A 14826-nucleotide genomic window follows, 5' to 3' on the forward strand; every position below is an offset into this window, starting at 1 on the left:
GGAACTTCAGGCTCCTGAAAGCTCTAGAACATCCCAGAAATGATTCAGCATTAGGAAAGACTGACACACCAACATGCTGTACAGCACTGGACTTGAAAAAATAGAAAAAAAGATATGGTGATGGTTTCAAATAAGTGAATTTACTGCAGTGTTTGGAACAGCTTGGATTGCTGGGAAGCACTTTTAAGAAGAGTTATGTTTTCTTTGAATTTAGTATTAAAAAAACCTAATCAAATGGTTTCATTTCTCCACATTCCTACCTTTTATTTAATTTTTTGCTCCTACATATTACAGGCTACCATCATAACGTACCTGCAGATCATTTAACTCACAAGGGATTTAAAAAGAAAACCTTAAAGAAAAAACAAACCTCAAAAAACAAATGCTATCAGTAACACCTTATAGCATTAGAAACATCAGAAGTTAATGTACTTCTCACTATTTGAAGTGTGAGTTTCTGAGTTTCATTTATTTTTATGATCAGATCAGGCAGTTTCAATTTTTGCCTCTCCCCGTCGTTCCGTATTGGGCTTTAAATCCTCATAACAAGCGTAATACATTTCAGTACTTTTAATAAAACCTCTTTCCACTGCCAAAATTGATGTTGGAGTCGAGGCTAGAAGCACGAGGCGGTTCAGTAATACACACTAGTCAGCAGATCCGCATTGAGACACAGCATCACCCGACGGCATTTGTTATTGACAGTACTGCTAGTTATTATTTATTAATCTCTTACTTTGAGCATCTGGATGCGATGGAAACTCAATGATTTTATTTTTACTTTTTTTTTTTTTCTGGTATGAATAAGCAGATCGCACAGTATGGACTTTAAACCCTCGCTGCTTCCCAAAGTGAGCAATTGCACCTGGCACTGAGGTGACTCTGCTTTTTATGCTTTCAGATTCTGACTTTCGGCCAGCCTCGTGGAAGGCTGCACATCAGTAACACGCATCTAATGAGAAAGCTGTCAAATGTGATCTGAGGGCAGCGCTCGGCTCCGTCTGCATTACTCATTTTTCAGCACTGAGCTTGCCCAGCCCATAATACAGCTGAAACCAGACCTGGGTACCCAACTTCTGCCAGCACAGGGACGGCAGTCGCGCTGCCACAGCTTCATTAGACTGTAGTGTGCCTTTGCTTTTCTATCCAATTTCAACTGGACTGACTGGCCCTTGCCTGGGACCCTAGCAAGTTGTTTTTAAAGGACTCTGAAGCCTAGATAAAAGTCTCTAGGCAGTGAAATCAACATATCAGAAGTGGTGGTACTTTAGGCCTGGGTTTCCATAGTTTTTTCTTACACTGCACTTGAAGCAGATTTACAGTATGGCTAAACTCCCCACTGTCATCAATAAGAGCTTTACCTCGTTCACTGTGGAAGTGGGGTGGAACGTCAGTGTCACCTTTCTCACCCGTTTTGATCACATTTTCTTCACAGAGCGGGTGCAGCTCAGTGTGGCAGAATAGAACAGTTCAGGATATTTGGGGGGTTGTCTTGTCATTAAAAACCACTGGCTTCGGTGCTACCTGTCTCAACCACTTCAGCCGAAACTGTTGGGTACAAATGCAAGATGCTCTACAGTGGTCAGTTTTCACTCAGCACAAGCAAAATTTAAACATGTTCCCTGCTATTCTGCATATAAGGAAGTGGAGGAAGGAAATCTGGAGAGGAAGCTGAACTTCCCGTGCCAGAGATTTTATACTGGAGCCTTCCCTGAATTCAAGACAATGTTGTAGCAGCTTAAGACATGAATCACTAGAACTGCAGACACATGGGCTTTGAAGACAGACCCTTCTGCACCCACACTGGAAGTAGTACATGTGTAGATGCTCCGGGTATCTGTGGTAGAGCAGGAGTCTGTCACACTCCAGGAGGGGCTTCGAAAGCGCTTTCCACTATCACAGATTCTTTTCTGGAATATTACAGTGAAAATAACCTGCGCTTTGTAACCTCTGCTACGGCCCAAGTCAGTTGAATTTCAGTATTCTACAGCAGGTAGGGGGACCTTTTATCAAATGAAAAAGAAAATTGCATATGTGCAATTTTGAAGTCAGGAATAAAGGCATACAACGTGGGGGTTTTTTCCCCCTTCAAATAATTTTCCCACAAAACCGAATTGACTTTGTACGGTGGCCTCCCAGCACCACCCCTTCCAACCCCCCCCACAGGCCACTGAGGCCACCTTGTGCCATATCGTGGAAGAAGGCAGCTTAGCCAGAGAACAGCGAGTTCTACAGCACACCCGCTGCGTTTAACTAGTTAACCAGAAGGCCATGAACATAATGTAATAGTATTGCCTTTAAAAAGAGCTGAAGGGCCCTTACGGGCAGTGCAGAAGAGCTGTCTCCACAGCCCACCGCCAGCTGCCGAGAGGAGCAGCCCCTCGGCCTGGGCAGGGGTGGGAAGGAGGGCATCTCTTGCCAGCATTCTTGGACCTGACAAAGCTTCTGGCCTCGTTTGATCTGCTAAGCGTGGGGAGGGTGGAAAGCAGATTTCTGAACTAGAGCAAAAGATTACAGAGCAAAGGCTGACTTTCAGCAAATTTCAGAATTTCAGAGAAATTCAAGTGAGAATAATTAAGTGCTTGTACAAACCGACAAAAAGTAGCGTTCTTCTTTTTCATGTTTACACACAAGGTGGTATCTCAGGACATTCGATCCCCAGGAGGTCTGCGATCTGGTAAGATAAGGTGCATCACAGGACTCCTACCATCACCTTACTGGGCATCGCACACTGATCCTGAGCCTGTCTTAAATTCCTCTCCCCTCTGTTTCTTCCTCTAGTTAGGAATGTTGTAACAATGCCTGGATTAGGTATCCAACAGCCAGAGGCTATTGCTAAACCTCACATTGTTTTGCCTGACTTTCTTCTCTTCTTCTCCTTAAGAGGAGGAGGGAGTAGGGAGGTTTTCTGTGTGGGACACAAAGCTCAGGATAAGTTCATTGTGCTCTGACTGCGTATCTGTATTGCGTTATGACAGTGCAGCCCACGCTCAATATATTTCTCCTCAAAATTCTTTACAAGATAAGGTAGCGCTACAGTTTCTGTTCTGCAGGGCAGGAGAGGCAGTGAGCGCACACCAGGTGACGTTCCCAGGGCCGTATGGGAAGCCTGTGGCAGAACAAGGAGCCAAGCTGGGTTTTCCAGGTCACTACTTTGACCTCGGGGTTGTACTTCCTCACTTGTGGGAAGGAAATGGCTTATGCATGAACTGTTACCATGGAAAGAGAAAATGCACACGGAGCTCAACATCAGGCTCTTCTTCATTTCCTTTTTGAGCTACTTGGGAAAGCAGGGTAAAAAAGTGAGTAAAGATTAAACACAAAAAGTGAGTAACTCTTTTCTACAGCCTCCTTTTCTCTCCAGTAAGGTAAAAAGCTCCGGCATTTTGTGGTCTACATTTTGACTGACTAGAAAAAAATGTTTTCCCAGTGATGCGGGTTTGCACCTAAGCTTTATTTTCTGCATTCGATTTAACCCTAGGATGCAATAGTTCATTAAAAATTGATCACCTTCTCCATTTTAATACAGCACAATTCCCCTGTGATACTTTGTTTTCATCATCTGCTCTGAATACGATTCAAAGGCTTCACTCACAGTTTGAATTTCAGTTGTGGGTAAAGGAAAGAACCTCTGTTATTTGCAAAAAAGTTAGTAAACATCTCCCTGAGCAGAAATAGTTCCAGCTGGTAAAGGTGATCAGAATCAGAACCAAGAAACAGCTAAAAGCAAGAATCTGGAAAGTGGTTTTTGTGAGAGCTATTTTATTCCATATGTGAGCAGGTTTTGCAGGTGTCTGTGTCCCACCCATCAGCGTGACCCCAGGGATGCCTTTCCCTCAAAAACTGCATCTTGTCACGTTGAAATGCAGTTTGAAAACAAACCAACCAAACCCTCTTCCAAGCTATTTGGGGGCAGCAAGGCAGACAAAGGCAACTGCAAGGCAAAAAGACTTTTACAGTCTCCAGGCCCTGCTGATGCTCCACTCTGGATGCTGCAGGTTTACCACTTAATACTCTCAAAAAGTTATAATGCATCTGTTATAGAAGCCATTATAGATGTACCGCTTTACTTACACTGTGAATGAGCTCGGCTATAAAGGGATTTGCAACCTGAATTTCATGACAGAGCCAAGGTATAAATTGCTCTGGGCTATAAAGCCTATGAATTATTGAGGCAATTTACTTCCAAGTCTGCATTTTTGTTCTAAGCACAAGTGCTCATGAGTGCATGTGAGTGGAGAGAGACAGAACTGCACGCTGACAGCCATGCAAGCTCCAGCTTCTCCAGCAGTTCATCTCTCCAGCACAGCCAGCAAATGACAACAGGAAATAACTGGCAAAACAAACATTTTAGAGAAAGAGAGAAGAATAATTGCATGTTAACAGTGCCAGACAAACACCAAATTCAAGTCACAATTAAAAATACACTTTGCATAATTACAGAGAGGGGCTTTTTGCTTCGAGATGTCACAAAGCTTATGTGGATATAATCGGACTTGAGAGGATCTAGCGATGGTGGAAAGGGCTAGACTTACAAATTAGGACTCTTAGCTCCTCCATCCAGCTGAACTTAGAACCTTCTCGATGGTCTTTTTAAACCCGGTTTCTTATGAAGAGAGGCTTTGTAATCATCAAATCTGTGTCCTGCCTCCTCTCCTTCAACACTCCACATTCCAGCTAATAATTTCTGAATCCACTGAGCAGTTTCAAGCGAGGTGATAGAGAACTGGAGGTTTCAGAGACACGAAGCTTCTAAACGTTTCATGAAACCAGGAGCTCGGTAGAGACAAGAGATCTTTTAATACACCAGAGTACACACAAGAAAGGGAACTGTAAGGAAAGCTTCCACTGAAGGTTACATATTCTTAAATGTTAAGGAACTTTGCTGTAATATTTAGAAATCTAGACAATCAGGCTCCATTTCTTCCACTGCTTAAGAAACTCAAAGGGGTTTCAGTGTTTTTCCTCCTCCCCAACAGTTGTTACTATCGGAACCCGCAGAGGATCTTCTATGAGCGGATTCCCACTACAGCAGCACTGGGGGAGAATTTCCTGCACCAGAGACCATAGATCTTAAGCACTGGACCGACAGGCTGGGGAAAAATAGAGTTTAAGAGAGGAAGTGACTCGATGGAGGACACTTAAGGGGCTTCTAAACAGAGCTCATGGCAACAGCACAGGAGCTGCGAGCAATTTCCTTACCAGAGGGCAGCACCTTTAGCGTTATAAGGGGGAATTGCTTCAATAGCGGTGTTGACAGGAGTTCACGTTTCCCAGGGCCCTCCTACAACAGGCAGGAGAGACCTGATCAAACTAAGAGTAAATCGTGAGCACGTCTTTGCTGCACCACACTAACGCCTGCAGCTTCTTTCTGGGCCTGTCACATTGCATTTTTTACACAAATGGCATGAGACTTGTATGAAAAGCTGTGATACACAGCTGCGAGAGACATGAGTTCAGTGGAACCCTGACCAGATCTGCCAATAAGTGAAGTCCTGTTTGGTTATTTACCTAATTTAAAAATACATCCATTTAGAATTATTCAGGCACGCATGAATGACCACCTTATTAGAAAGCGATTTTTTTTTAATCTATCCATTTAAATTCACTTCTCTGTTGTAGAAAACCTTTATTTTTTTTTAAAAAAAAAAAAACCTATTTAATTATTTAAGCATTTTTGAGGAGAAAAAGTGTATAGATTAATTCTTTATGAGTGGAAATAGCCTGGATCTTCCCAAGAGGCTGTTCTACGCTACTGTCAGGGATAGCATGCTTCTCATGGAAGGCTTTCAGTTTAGACAGTCACAGTTTAGATGCCTGTAGCACTAAAACAGCATCAGTTGTTGTGTCTTATTTTGAAACTTCAGAGTTCTTTAAAAACTGGCTGTAAGAAATACATCCATGGGGGTCGCTTCACTTCTCACAGATATCCGCCCTCCTCTGGATGCCATTTGATGGCTCTTATGGAGCCTACAGCAACGCTGCCCATGATTTCTGACCAGAAATCGAGACATCATACCTGTTTGGAAATACTGGAGGAAATGCAGACGTGCTCAAGAGGAATAAACCTGAATGTAAACTGGCTCCTTTTCTACAGCAGAGTCTCATTTTGTTTCTTCTGACTTTAATAGCGCAGAATCCAAACCTAAAGGCAAACCAACCATCTGCAGCCCAAACGCTTTCACTGACACCACCAGGGACCCCATAGTCATACCCAGTAAGAACAAGCAAAGCTTAAGAATGGTCCTTCCCCTTTTACATGCTCAGTAGAATAAACACAAAGGAACTCTATGTCTAGCTAGGCTGGGAGCAAACCCAACAGTTTTCTAGGACTACAAAGTCAGACCCCGCACCAGGAGGCCAACAGAGCTCTGCAGAACACAAACCAAAAGTCAGAAGAAAAACTTTTACAAAAACCATCAGCAGATATGAAGGCAGAGCATTAATCTTCATTCCACATCTCTAGACTTGGTTAATAAGTTTTAAAACATCAGTCAAAACAAAGGAGTTCATTTGGACTTACCACATCATGGGGTGAGAAGCTCATAGTTCCCTTCTCATTATGTAAAAACGCATTGAGAGGAAGCTGCCTACTGAGCCTATTTTTAGAGACATTAACAAGGAGGAGCTCTGTCTTGCTCTGACTTGCTCAATTAAACAGAAAAGATCCAGGTGATCAATGGAGATGCTTTTCCATTGGACATCCTGCTGTTTAGGGTTATGTAAAGCACCTGGGAGCAACATTTTCAAGCTGTTGCTTGTGTAGACCAGGATTCAGGAGAAGGCCCTTTTCATTCTTTCATCTGATGTTAGTTCGTTAAGGGGTCATTTTCTTTCACTGTGTTCCCACAGGCAACAGTGATTCTGCTTGATGAACTAACTGGTCTTTCTACACAAATATAAACTGCCCTCAAGATGGAAAGAGAGCTCTTTGCTGCAGGAATTTAAATGGAATTTGTAAATTCCCTAGTTATGATCTTTCTGTCTGGAGGAGCAGAGCTGCAATGCCATAGAGCTGCAGAAACCTGTGCAGTGGAGATGTAACTAACGAACAGTTGTGGGGGTAAAAGGCCTCCTCAGAGACAGAGATCAAGGACACCTTTGATTATCAGCTTTCTGTGAGGAGTCAGTGGTTTTGATAAAGGGCTGAGACCTCACTACTGAAAACATTGTGAGGAGCAAACTGAGCTGCTTTTGGTGTACAAAGAAAATTCTGTATTCCTGCAGGGTGGGGAGGTCAGTAGCTTATGTTTACAAATAGTTCCTGTTTGAATTAATGAACCACCTTACAAGGCAAGCACCTGGGCACACATGGAAACTCGGCCCCTTCAGTGTTACCCCCTCTTTGCCCATTCTGCTCTTTCATAAAGGAGAGACAAGTCCAGTTCTTTGTTAGTCTGGATAATGCCTGGCGGCAGCATGCAATCAGCTGCAGGGCAAGCCGAACCCGGCCACGCTGCCCACAGAAGGACCCAGAGGGAGACAGGCTTTTCTCCTGATCCAGGTGGTGGTGGAGTCAGATCTGACTTGTACCGGCTCCACAGGGCTTTAGGGTCTGGAATGGGGTCTCGCAATTCGAACTATGGGCCCATAACCGAGTGGAAATGGACCTTCTTGCAGATCGGCTGGCAGTCTCCTGCCAGCTCGGCAGGCAGAAGCTTTGTGCAAGCTAAAGCATGAAGGGATGGGATGTCAAACCGTTGTGATCATTCCTCCATGCTCTCAAGCGAGCTCAGGCCTTGCACTGCAGAGTAATCGCTGAGGAACTCGGCAAACCCGAGTCCTGGAAGCGCCCTCGCCTCTCGCAACCCCGAGAGCTCCGCTCGGCCCTCCCGGAGCTGCTCCCGGCGGTGACAGGCGGCAACACGCTGACAAGCGAAGGACTGCCCTCTTGTGTCACTCACTGCTTTTTCATTCGACTGGTGCTACATTCCTCTTTCTATTAGTGAGGAAGCGCTCAGTCGCTTCCCTCCAACAGCCATTTCTTCTTTGGAAAAGCACAGGTTTGTTTCTGAGCTCTATCCTGATGGAGAAGCTCAATAAATAAAAATACACCTGCTGAATTTGTGACTTCGAGACACCCAGGGCTGGGCATCTACTGTTCTTCCATCAGAGACACCTGAATAGTAAGGCTGGGCTGTGCCTACTTCCATCTCGACACAGGAAAAGAAGGCAGAGGAGAGAATAAAACAGAATTATAATTATGAATGACAGAGAAGAGAAAGAAGAGAAGCAGATTTGTTAAGCCCATCTCTCCCTGCAGCCCTCAAAGCAAGCTATACGCAAGCTAAATATAGAACCAACTCTTCTCTAGGGAGCTGGACTCAGGAACAGCTCACACGTAAGTGAATGTGTAACGGATTCTAGACTGAGTCTGCTGGCTGGCAGGGAGAGCTTCGGTTTTAAATCATTAGTGCTCATTTTCAGGGTAGTCCTTTGGTTGTCAGAGAAGAGTCTTCTAAAAGCTGTGCAAAATTTTGTGGCCACCACTGCTACTGCTTAGTAGCGTCAGACACCTAAATATCTGCAGAAGGTAGCCCCCTTCCACAGCTACCAAAGCACCTTCCCCCAAAATGAAGCCCATCAGTCATTTTTTCGGTTGCAGGGCAGCCAACACGAACTCTGACCTAGCACTGACACTTCGGGTTATATTCATTAACAGCACCTAAAGCTCATGATTTCTTTCACGCTCTTGTATTGTAGATAGTACATCAAACACATCGAACCACCCAAAGGCAGCTAAATCAGCACCTTGCTAAAGTCAATTCAAAGAAAATCACCACTCAGGAATGGACAAAATTCATACTATTTGGAATATGGGAGGGGCAAGAAAGGGAAAGAGCTGTCATTCAATAAAAGGCCACTCGGCCCACATTTCTGCCTGGGCTGAAGCCGCTGCGATCCACTCAAGCTCCCAGCCTTGCAATGATGCACAGCAGTTCTCTTTCCTATCAGTACTTCATGAAGGATCATCCCTAAAGAGAACTTTCTCTGGACTATCGCCCAGCCTGTACTATGGTATTTTGTATTTATAACTTATCTGAGATGGCAGAGCTAGAGTGTGCTTCATATCATCCTGCACTGAGCTCTGTCTATGTACCAAACTGGTGAAAACTGCCAGGAATCTTTGATTTTTCTTTTCTGTTACCAACTGAGACCCTGACACCTGAGCAGATAACAAGTTATAAAGGCACCTCTGACATACTCAATGAATATTTGTAACACATTAGTAATACTTAACCATGTGTGCGTCTCTTTGAGATGAATTTGTACTTTAACTGGCAAAATAAGTAGTAGAAGGATCCCACCCACAAGCCAGCTCACCTTGAAAACAGAGGTTTAAAGATTTAAAAACCCTCAAACTCAATCCCTTCAGTTCTCATGACCAACAAACCAAAAGTATCTTTTCTCATATCTCATTCCGGGTCTCTAGTGGTGAAACATAACGGAGTGTGTTTCCCTCCACATGCCTTCCTGTCCTTGTTTGCCACCTTCCTGCCATTTAGGGAGTGTGTGCCAGCACGGAGCAATTCACACTCCAGCGATTTTCTGGACAGTGAATGTTCTCAAAAGAGAAACGACAGCAGCTATTCAGTGTGACTTGCTAGGATTCCCCTTCCAGCTCCAGCTTGGGAAGCTTCTGTTCCGGAACACCAGCTTGCTGTCAGGACTGTTCTGACTCTTCATGTATTCCCAAGAAGATGACATTCCCCTGACCCCTTTATTGCCGTATGCTGGACATGAGGAATATTTCTTTTAATCAGAGGATGAACAAGCATTCGTGTCCCACTTTAACAGGCATTTTTAAACTGCCCTTTCACTTCATTTCAGATCCTTGAAGCAGCTTTCCCAGGAGATTCTAGCAGTCACAGAAAACATCTTTTCTAGCTGACAGATCATGACAAGGGCACGAGAGGAAAAATTTTCCATCATAACCTGCCTATAAAACCAACTCTTCATATCTTCTTTAGCTCTTAAAATCCTTCCCTTCCTTTACTCCCCATCGGAAATGAGTCAGAGATGGGCCTGTTCTTGTGTTCCACCTTCTAAATTTTGTGACTTTGCCTGTGCTGCTGGATCTCCGTTGGTTGTATCAGGTGAATACTGGATGGGATCCAGCCCACCCAGTGTCCCCTGCCCAGGGGTGTCGTCGAGTTTCTGGCTTATCTGTGCTGCTTCAGTGTATTGTTTACCCATCTGGACAGCTTCCTCATAAGAAGGTGGCAGCTCCATTGCATAGAGACTGTAAGCAGGAGGGGAGACAGCGTTCTTATCCATATCCACAAATATTGAAGGAATTGGGGCACTCGGAGGGTACTGGAACGAGCTGTATGCTGGGAAGAAAAGGAGTTAAAAAAAATTAAACACCTTCATGTAATGCTGGAATACAAAGGGCCAATCGTGCTTTTCTCCCAGAAATTATGGACTCTCTTTCATGGTGTCAGAACATAAACACTAAAAGCTATCGGTTGAGAATTACCCCTGGTGGAATCTGTACATTCTCCGAAAGAAAGCAGTCGGAAGAGAAAATGGCTCTGCCTGTTGCCATCCAGCGAAACATCCAGTGAAACACCTGGCACTGCGCGAGCGCGCCGGAACAGGGCAGTGCCAGTCGGGTGCATGCATGAACAGGGAGGATTCCTCACATGACAGATAACTTTGGCTGGGCAGAAAGTTAAATAAACGAGGGAATGACGATAAGAACAGATGTGGGAGTCAACACCTAAGAGGTAACCCCACCTCAGACTTTATTTTAACCTCAATAGCCTTATATCTGACTTGGTTTCTGCACTCACTCATTGTGTTGACGACCTTCCTTTATCTCTCTTGCCCACCCTGTGGAGCTGAAAATTATTCTGGGACTACCTCAGAGAGCCCCTGTTATTGCAGGCCCCAGGCACAGAATTCTAGGCCCCGGTTCAATAGCAAAGCACTGGTGAATAGTTGCCTCCAGAGGATACTCACAGGTCACTGTGCTGTGGGCAGTGCTGTCACTGTCAATGGTCGTAACTGTCACATCATGAGGGGCCCTTGGGAAGGGCTCAACCGGGGGCCTCTTCTTGCGGCAGCAGCATCTGATACAGCTTGCTGCAATCCCACAGAACAGGAGCAGGAACACCGTCAGCAAGATTAACCTTAGAGAAGGAGAAAGAACACCATCATTTCGCTGCTTATGTTTTACTTCCTCCAGAGCTATATATATATAATTTCTCCCAGAGCCAGGGAAAGACAGGCCAACCCTCCTGGGTTTAGTTCTGAATGGGCCTGAATGAGAAAGCGGATCACAAACACACTCACAAGTCAAAGTACTGCTGCCCATGGGGGAGCCTTCTGGCTCACAGATGCCACTATGTTAATTATCTTGGGTTGTGTTTTCAGTTTTCATGCAGTGAGAATGGCTCCGCTTTCAACAGAGGGTATGGACTTGGAGGGAAATACAAGCACAAACTTTCCTAAGTCTCAGGAAATGAGCATAGGGATTATATTTCGTGCTACATCTTGAAGACACAATTCTATCTCCAGTTATTTAATGAAGTTTATTGTTTAACAATTCATAGTGCTCCTAGGTCGACACGCTAGGGTTTCAGGTTCTCCTCTCAACTGACACCCTGCCTTCCTGCCCCCCCAGTTTCCCAAACGAACCCACTCTTCTCATGACCTGGGTGAGCATGAGACGTCATGAGACAATGAGGTAAGAAGAAATGCTTGGAAGTCCTGGAAAGAAGTAGGTCCAAGGACAAAGCTGAAGTGCATTCATAGCGGCTTGACAGGACTTACCGTGTGACAGATCATGCTCCTGAATTTCTCACTGGGAAACATGTGTAAAAATGGCCTCAGTAGGATTTTCTTTTTTCCAAACCAAAAGTAGCTCATATGAATCATGATTCCAAAATAAACATTTCTTTAATAACTGTTCTGTCTAGTTTTAATAACAGTATCTTTCTGTTAGTACGCGAGTCTGACACACGCAATGGCTACGCTGCCTACAGAGTGCGAAGAGTGATCCCTCATCACCAGCCAATCGTTATTCCCTGAAGCCGCACAAGCTGCACACGGGTCCTGTGAAATCCTCCGCCCTCAGCAGCGGTGGCGCTCTGATGAAGGCAGCGATCCCCCAGGTAAAGGCGTCTCAGCACTGCCCACCTCAGCACTAGCTCATTAGCTCTCGTGATTTCAATACTGCCTGATTACAGAAGCCTTCTTAAAATAATGTCCGTACCGATATATTTTTAAACAGTTCTGTGTATCAGCACGTTCTGGGAAAGCCAAAAATATCAACCCAAATTAGCCCAGACTGAATGACAGCAGAAAGTAGCCAACTCACTCCACGTGCTGCCATCAAGGCTTAAATATTGACAGAATGCAAATACTAACGTATTGTTAGGATACCTATAATGAGTGTGTTAGGCAAAAAAAGAATCCACTTGTGACAAGAGTTTACCCTTTTACTTATCACTCTTCTCCCTCTTTGCGTCACTCAGCCAGTAAACAGGTTGGTAATTGCTTTGAGCTCAGCACGAGAACTCACGCTAGAAGGCAACGATCTCTTGTCCCGTAAAAGGCAGGGATCGAGCACTGGGCATTAGGCAACGCAGGCCGAGCCCCAGCGCGTCCCTGCTGCGTGGCTGCCACTGTGGTCAGCAAAGTTCTCTATTTAGGAAGAACAAACAAGCCCCACAGTTAAACTGCAGCGCACTGAGAAAGGAAAGATGACACATCCCGAGATGAATGCCGTGCCCTGCCTGACACCTTATCTCCCCCACGGCCTCATCTGTAAGATATTCAGGGGTAGCTTCTGTAAAACTGAGGAGAAACCCTCTCCTGCACCCTGCCCGAGGGAAGAATGTCTCTGATACCTTACTACAGTTACTGTTAGTAATAACTTTCTAATTATTCTTGGCTAGTAAGATTAAAAATAAACTTACCAGGCGTACCACAGGCTGGTCCAGCTAGACATGTTCTGAGAGCATCTGCGAAGGAAGGACTTCAGGATCTACCGTCACACAGTGGATGCAGGACAGAGAGCAAACATCACACGATTTCTGAGCTGAAAAAGGGAAAGCAATCAATAAGGGCAAAATTAAAAACCCTTTAGATTTCATTTCAGACAACTGAAAATCCAATTTGTCATTGGTGTAAAATTTTGCTAGCTAAGAACACGCAAATAAACCCACTGTAAAAGTTGGCTGGAGTCAGTAAATGGTTTTACAAAGCGGTACTTTACCACTGCTGAGGAGGCAGAGCTGCACACACCGGGTTCTCCCACAACAACTCAAAAAGTTATTTAAAGTTAACGTAGAGGAGGTACCTAACACCACAGACCTGGAAGTGCCGGCCCAAGCCAACTGGCTGCTTTCCAGGTTATTTTTAAATTACTTTTTCCTAACTTCAATGCAATCAGAAATATTTTTTCCAGATCTACTTACAGTACAAGAAAAAAGGAGAGCAGCTTCAATCAGTAATGCATTCAGGGGTGCAGCTGCCGCGACAGCACTGTATGCAGTGAACCGCACACGACTTTGTGGAACAGAACAGCACTTTTAGTCACAGAAGAGAATCCCTAAACTGGCTTCTTCACAGGTGACTCCTGAAAGAGAAGTCCGGATTTGTAAGCTAGTAGTGACCTCAGAGACAGAAAAGCATCAGGGCTGGCTGTCAGTCACTCGTCATTCCGATCCGGACACGCCACTCGATCCCAGCGGGAACAGCTTTGGGGACAAACATTTGCAATGTGGATTACTCACGGGACAGGGTTCCTGTGGTTCTCCGAAGGACAGAGCGGTGCCCGGCAGAGGGGAAGCACAGGATCAGCTCAGCGGGTGCGCAGCGAAGCCCCGGCTGCTCCCAGGCAGAGCCCTGCGCTACCTGCCAGCTCCGAGCCTCGGGCAGGGACGCGGAGCCCCAGGGCAGCGCGGGCAATAAATGCCCGGGGGGGCCGCCCCCGGCATCGAGGGGGTGACGCCAGAGGGAGGGAATCCCGCTGCCAGGGGAAGATGCGTGCCCGCAGCTGAGAACAGAACCGGCGAGAACAGAAAAGGAGCGAGAACATAAATATGAAAATATCCAAGAGGAACAAAGGGTTGGGAAAGCGGATCGATTCCCTTGCGGTCCTGTTGCACGCATGGAACACGAACGGAAAGGCACTGAGGATCTGTTAGTTCCAGCATAATTGACCTGTGCCCCGTGTTCCAAACGCAGAGCAGAAATCCGGTTACAGCGCCTGCCTGCTGGCTTAGGGTTATCTGCCACACCACTGTCCCAGCCCCTGGTGTTGATACTCCTTGGCAGGAATTCCACGGAGGAATGTTTCGCTGCTGCAGTTACACCAATGGCTGCAGCAGTTTGGCCCATCTGCTTCCCTGCAGTTCTCTCCAGGGCCAAGTCCAGCTATTTGAGGAGGACGGTGCCTCCCAAACCTCCTCAAACCCCGTTAGCAGCCAGGACCCGCTATGAGTTACAGAAGTTTTGCCATCACCAAGGAAGAAGAAAACGTGCCCCAGGCCAACTGTAGCCACCAACATGAGCAGGGACTATTTCTGCTTCACAGGAGAAAGCCACTTGAAGGTCAGGCACCTGTGAAGCACTAATATAGCAGAGGTGAGGTACATGGCAAAAAAGGATGTTAGTCAAGAGAGATGATCAGAACGAGGGTGATGATGATAAATGTCTGGGTAAGCAACACAAGGAAAGATGTCTAGAGCTGAAAAGCAAGAGAGCCAATTAATCGATTATGAAGATTTCAATGGGAGAAGAAAGGAGGAGAGCAACTGAAAGCACAGTATTTGGACAAGTCTGTTGAGGTCCCCGATGTCCACAAGGTGTGCG

General features: G+C 45.5%; 1 protein-coding gene across 4 annotated transcripts; it reads right to left on the reverse strand.

The window, feature by feature from the left end:
* Nucleotides 1-2236: 2236 nt before the first annotated feature.
* On the reverse strand, nt 2237-14609 carry TMEM52 (transmembrane protein 52). Of its 4 annotated transcripts, XM_054086082.1 has the most exons (5): nt 13746-14310; nt 13428-13588; nt 12927-13043; nt 10966-11135; nt 2238-10334 (listed from the first exon to the last, which is right to left on the reverse strand). In XM_054086082.1, exons 3-5 carry the CDS (start codon nt 12956-12958, stop codon nt 10015-10017), a joined length of 522 nt encoding a protein of 173 aa, XP_053942057.1. In that variant the 5' UTR covers nt 12959-13043; nt 13428-13588; nt 13746-14310; the 3' UTR covers nt 2238-10014. The 4 variants fall into 4 exon arrangements, with proteins under 4 accessions (XP_009559866.1, XP_053942058.1, XP_053942057.1 ...); XM_009561571.2 differs by lacking the exon at nt 13428-13588 and having other exon boundaries at nt 2237-10334; nt 13746-14314; XM_054086083.1 differs by lacking the exons at nt 13428-13588; nt 13746-14310 and adding an exon at nt 13226-13257 and having other exon boundaries at nt 2237-10334.
* Between the last annotated feature and the right edge of the window lie 217 nt (nt 14610-14826).

This window comes from Cuculus canorus, chromosome 21, assembly GCF_017976375.1.
Source record: "Cuculus canorus isolate bCucCan1 chromosome 21, bCucCan1.pri, whole genome shotgun sequence".
Taxonomy (NCBI): domain Eukaryota; kingdom Metazoa; phylum Chordata; class Aves; order Cuculiformes; family Cuculidae; genus Cuculus; species Cuculus canorus.

Bases quoted from the DNA above. Each gene is read 5' to 3' on its own strand.
- TMEM52 (XM_054086081.1), bottom strand. From the start codon at position 14,352: ATGGGCCAAACTGCTGCAGCCATTGGTGTAACTGCAGCAGCGAAACAT. The intron at 13,589-13,745 runs GTGAGTAATCCA...CTTCTCTTTCAG, and splicing joins AACCACAGGAACCCTGTCCC to GAGTCACCTGTGAAGAAGCC.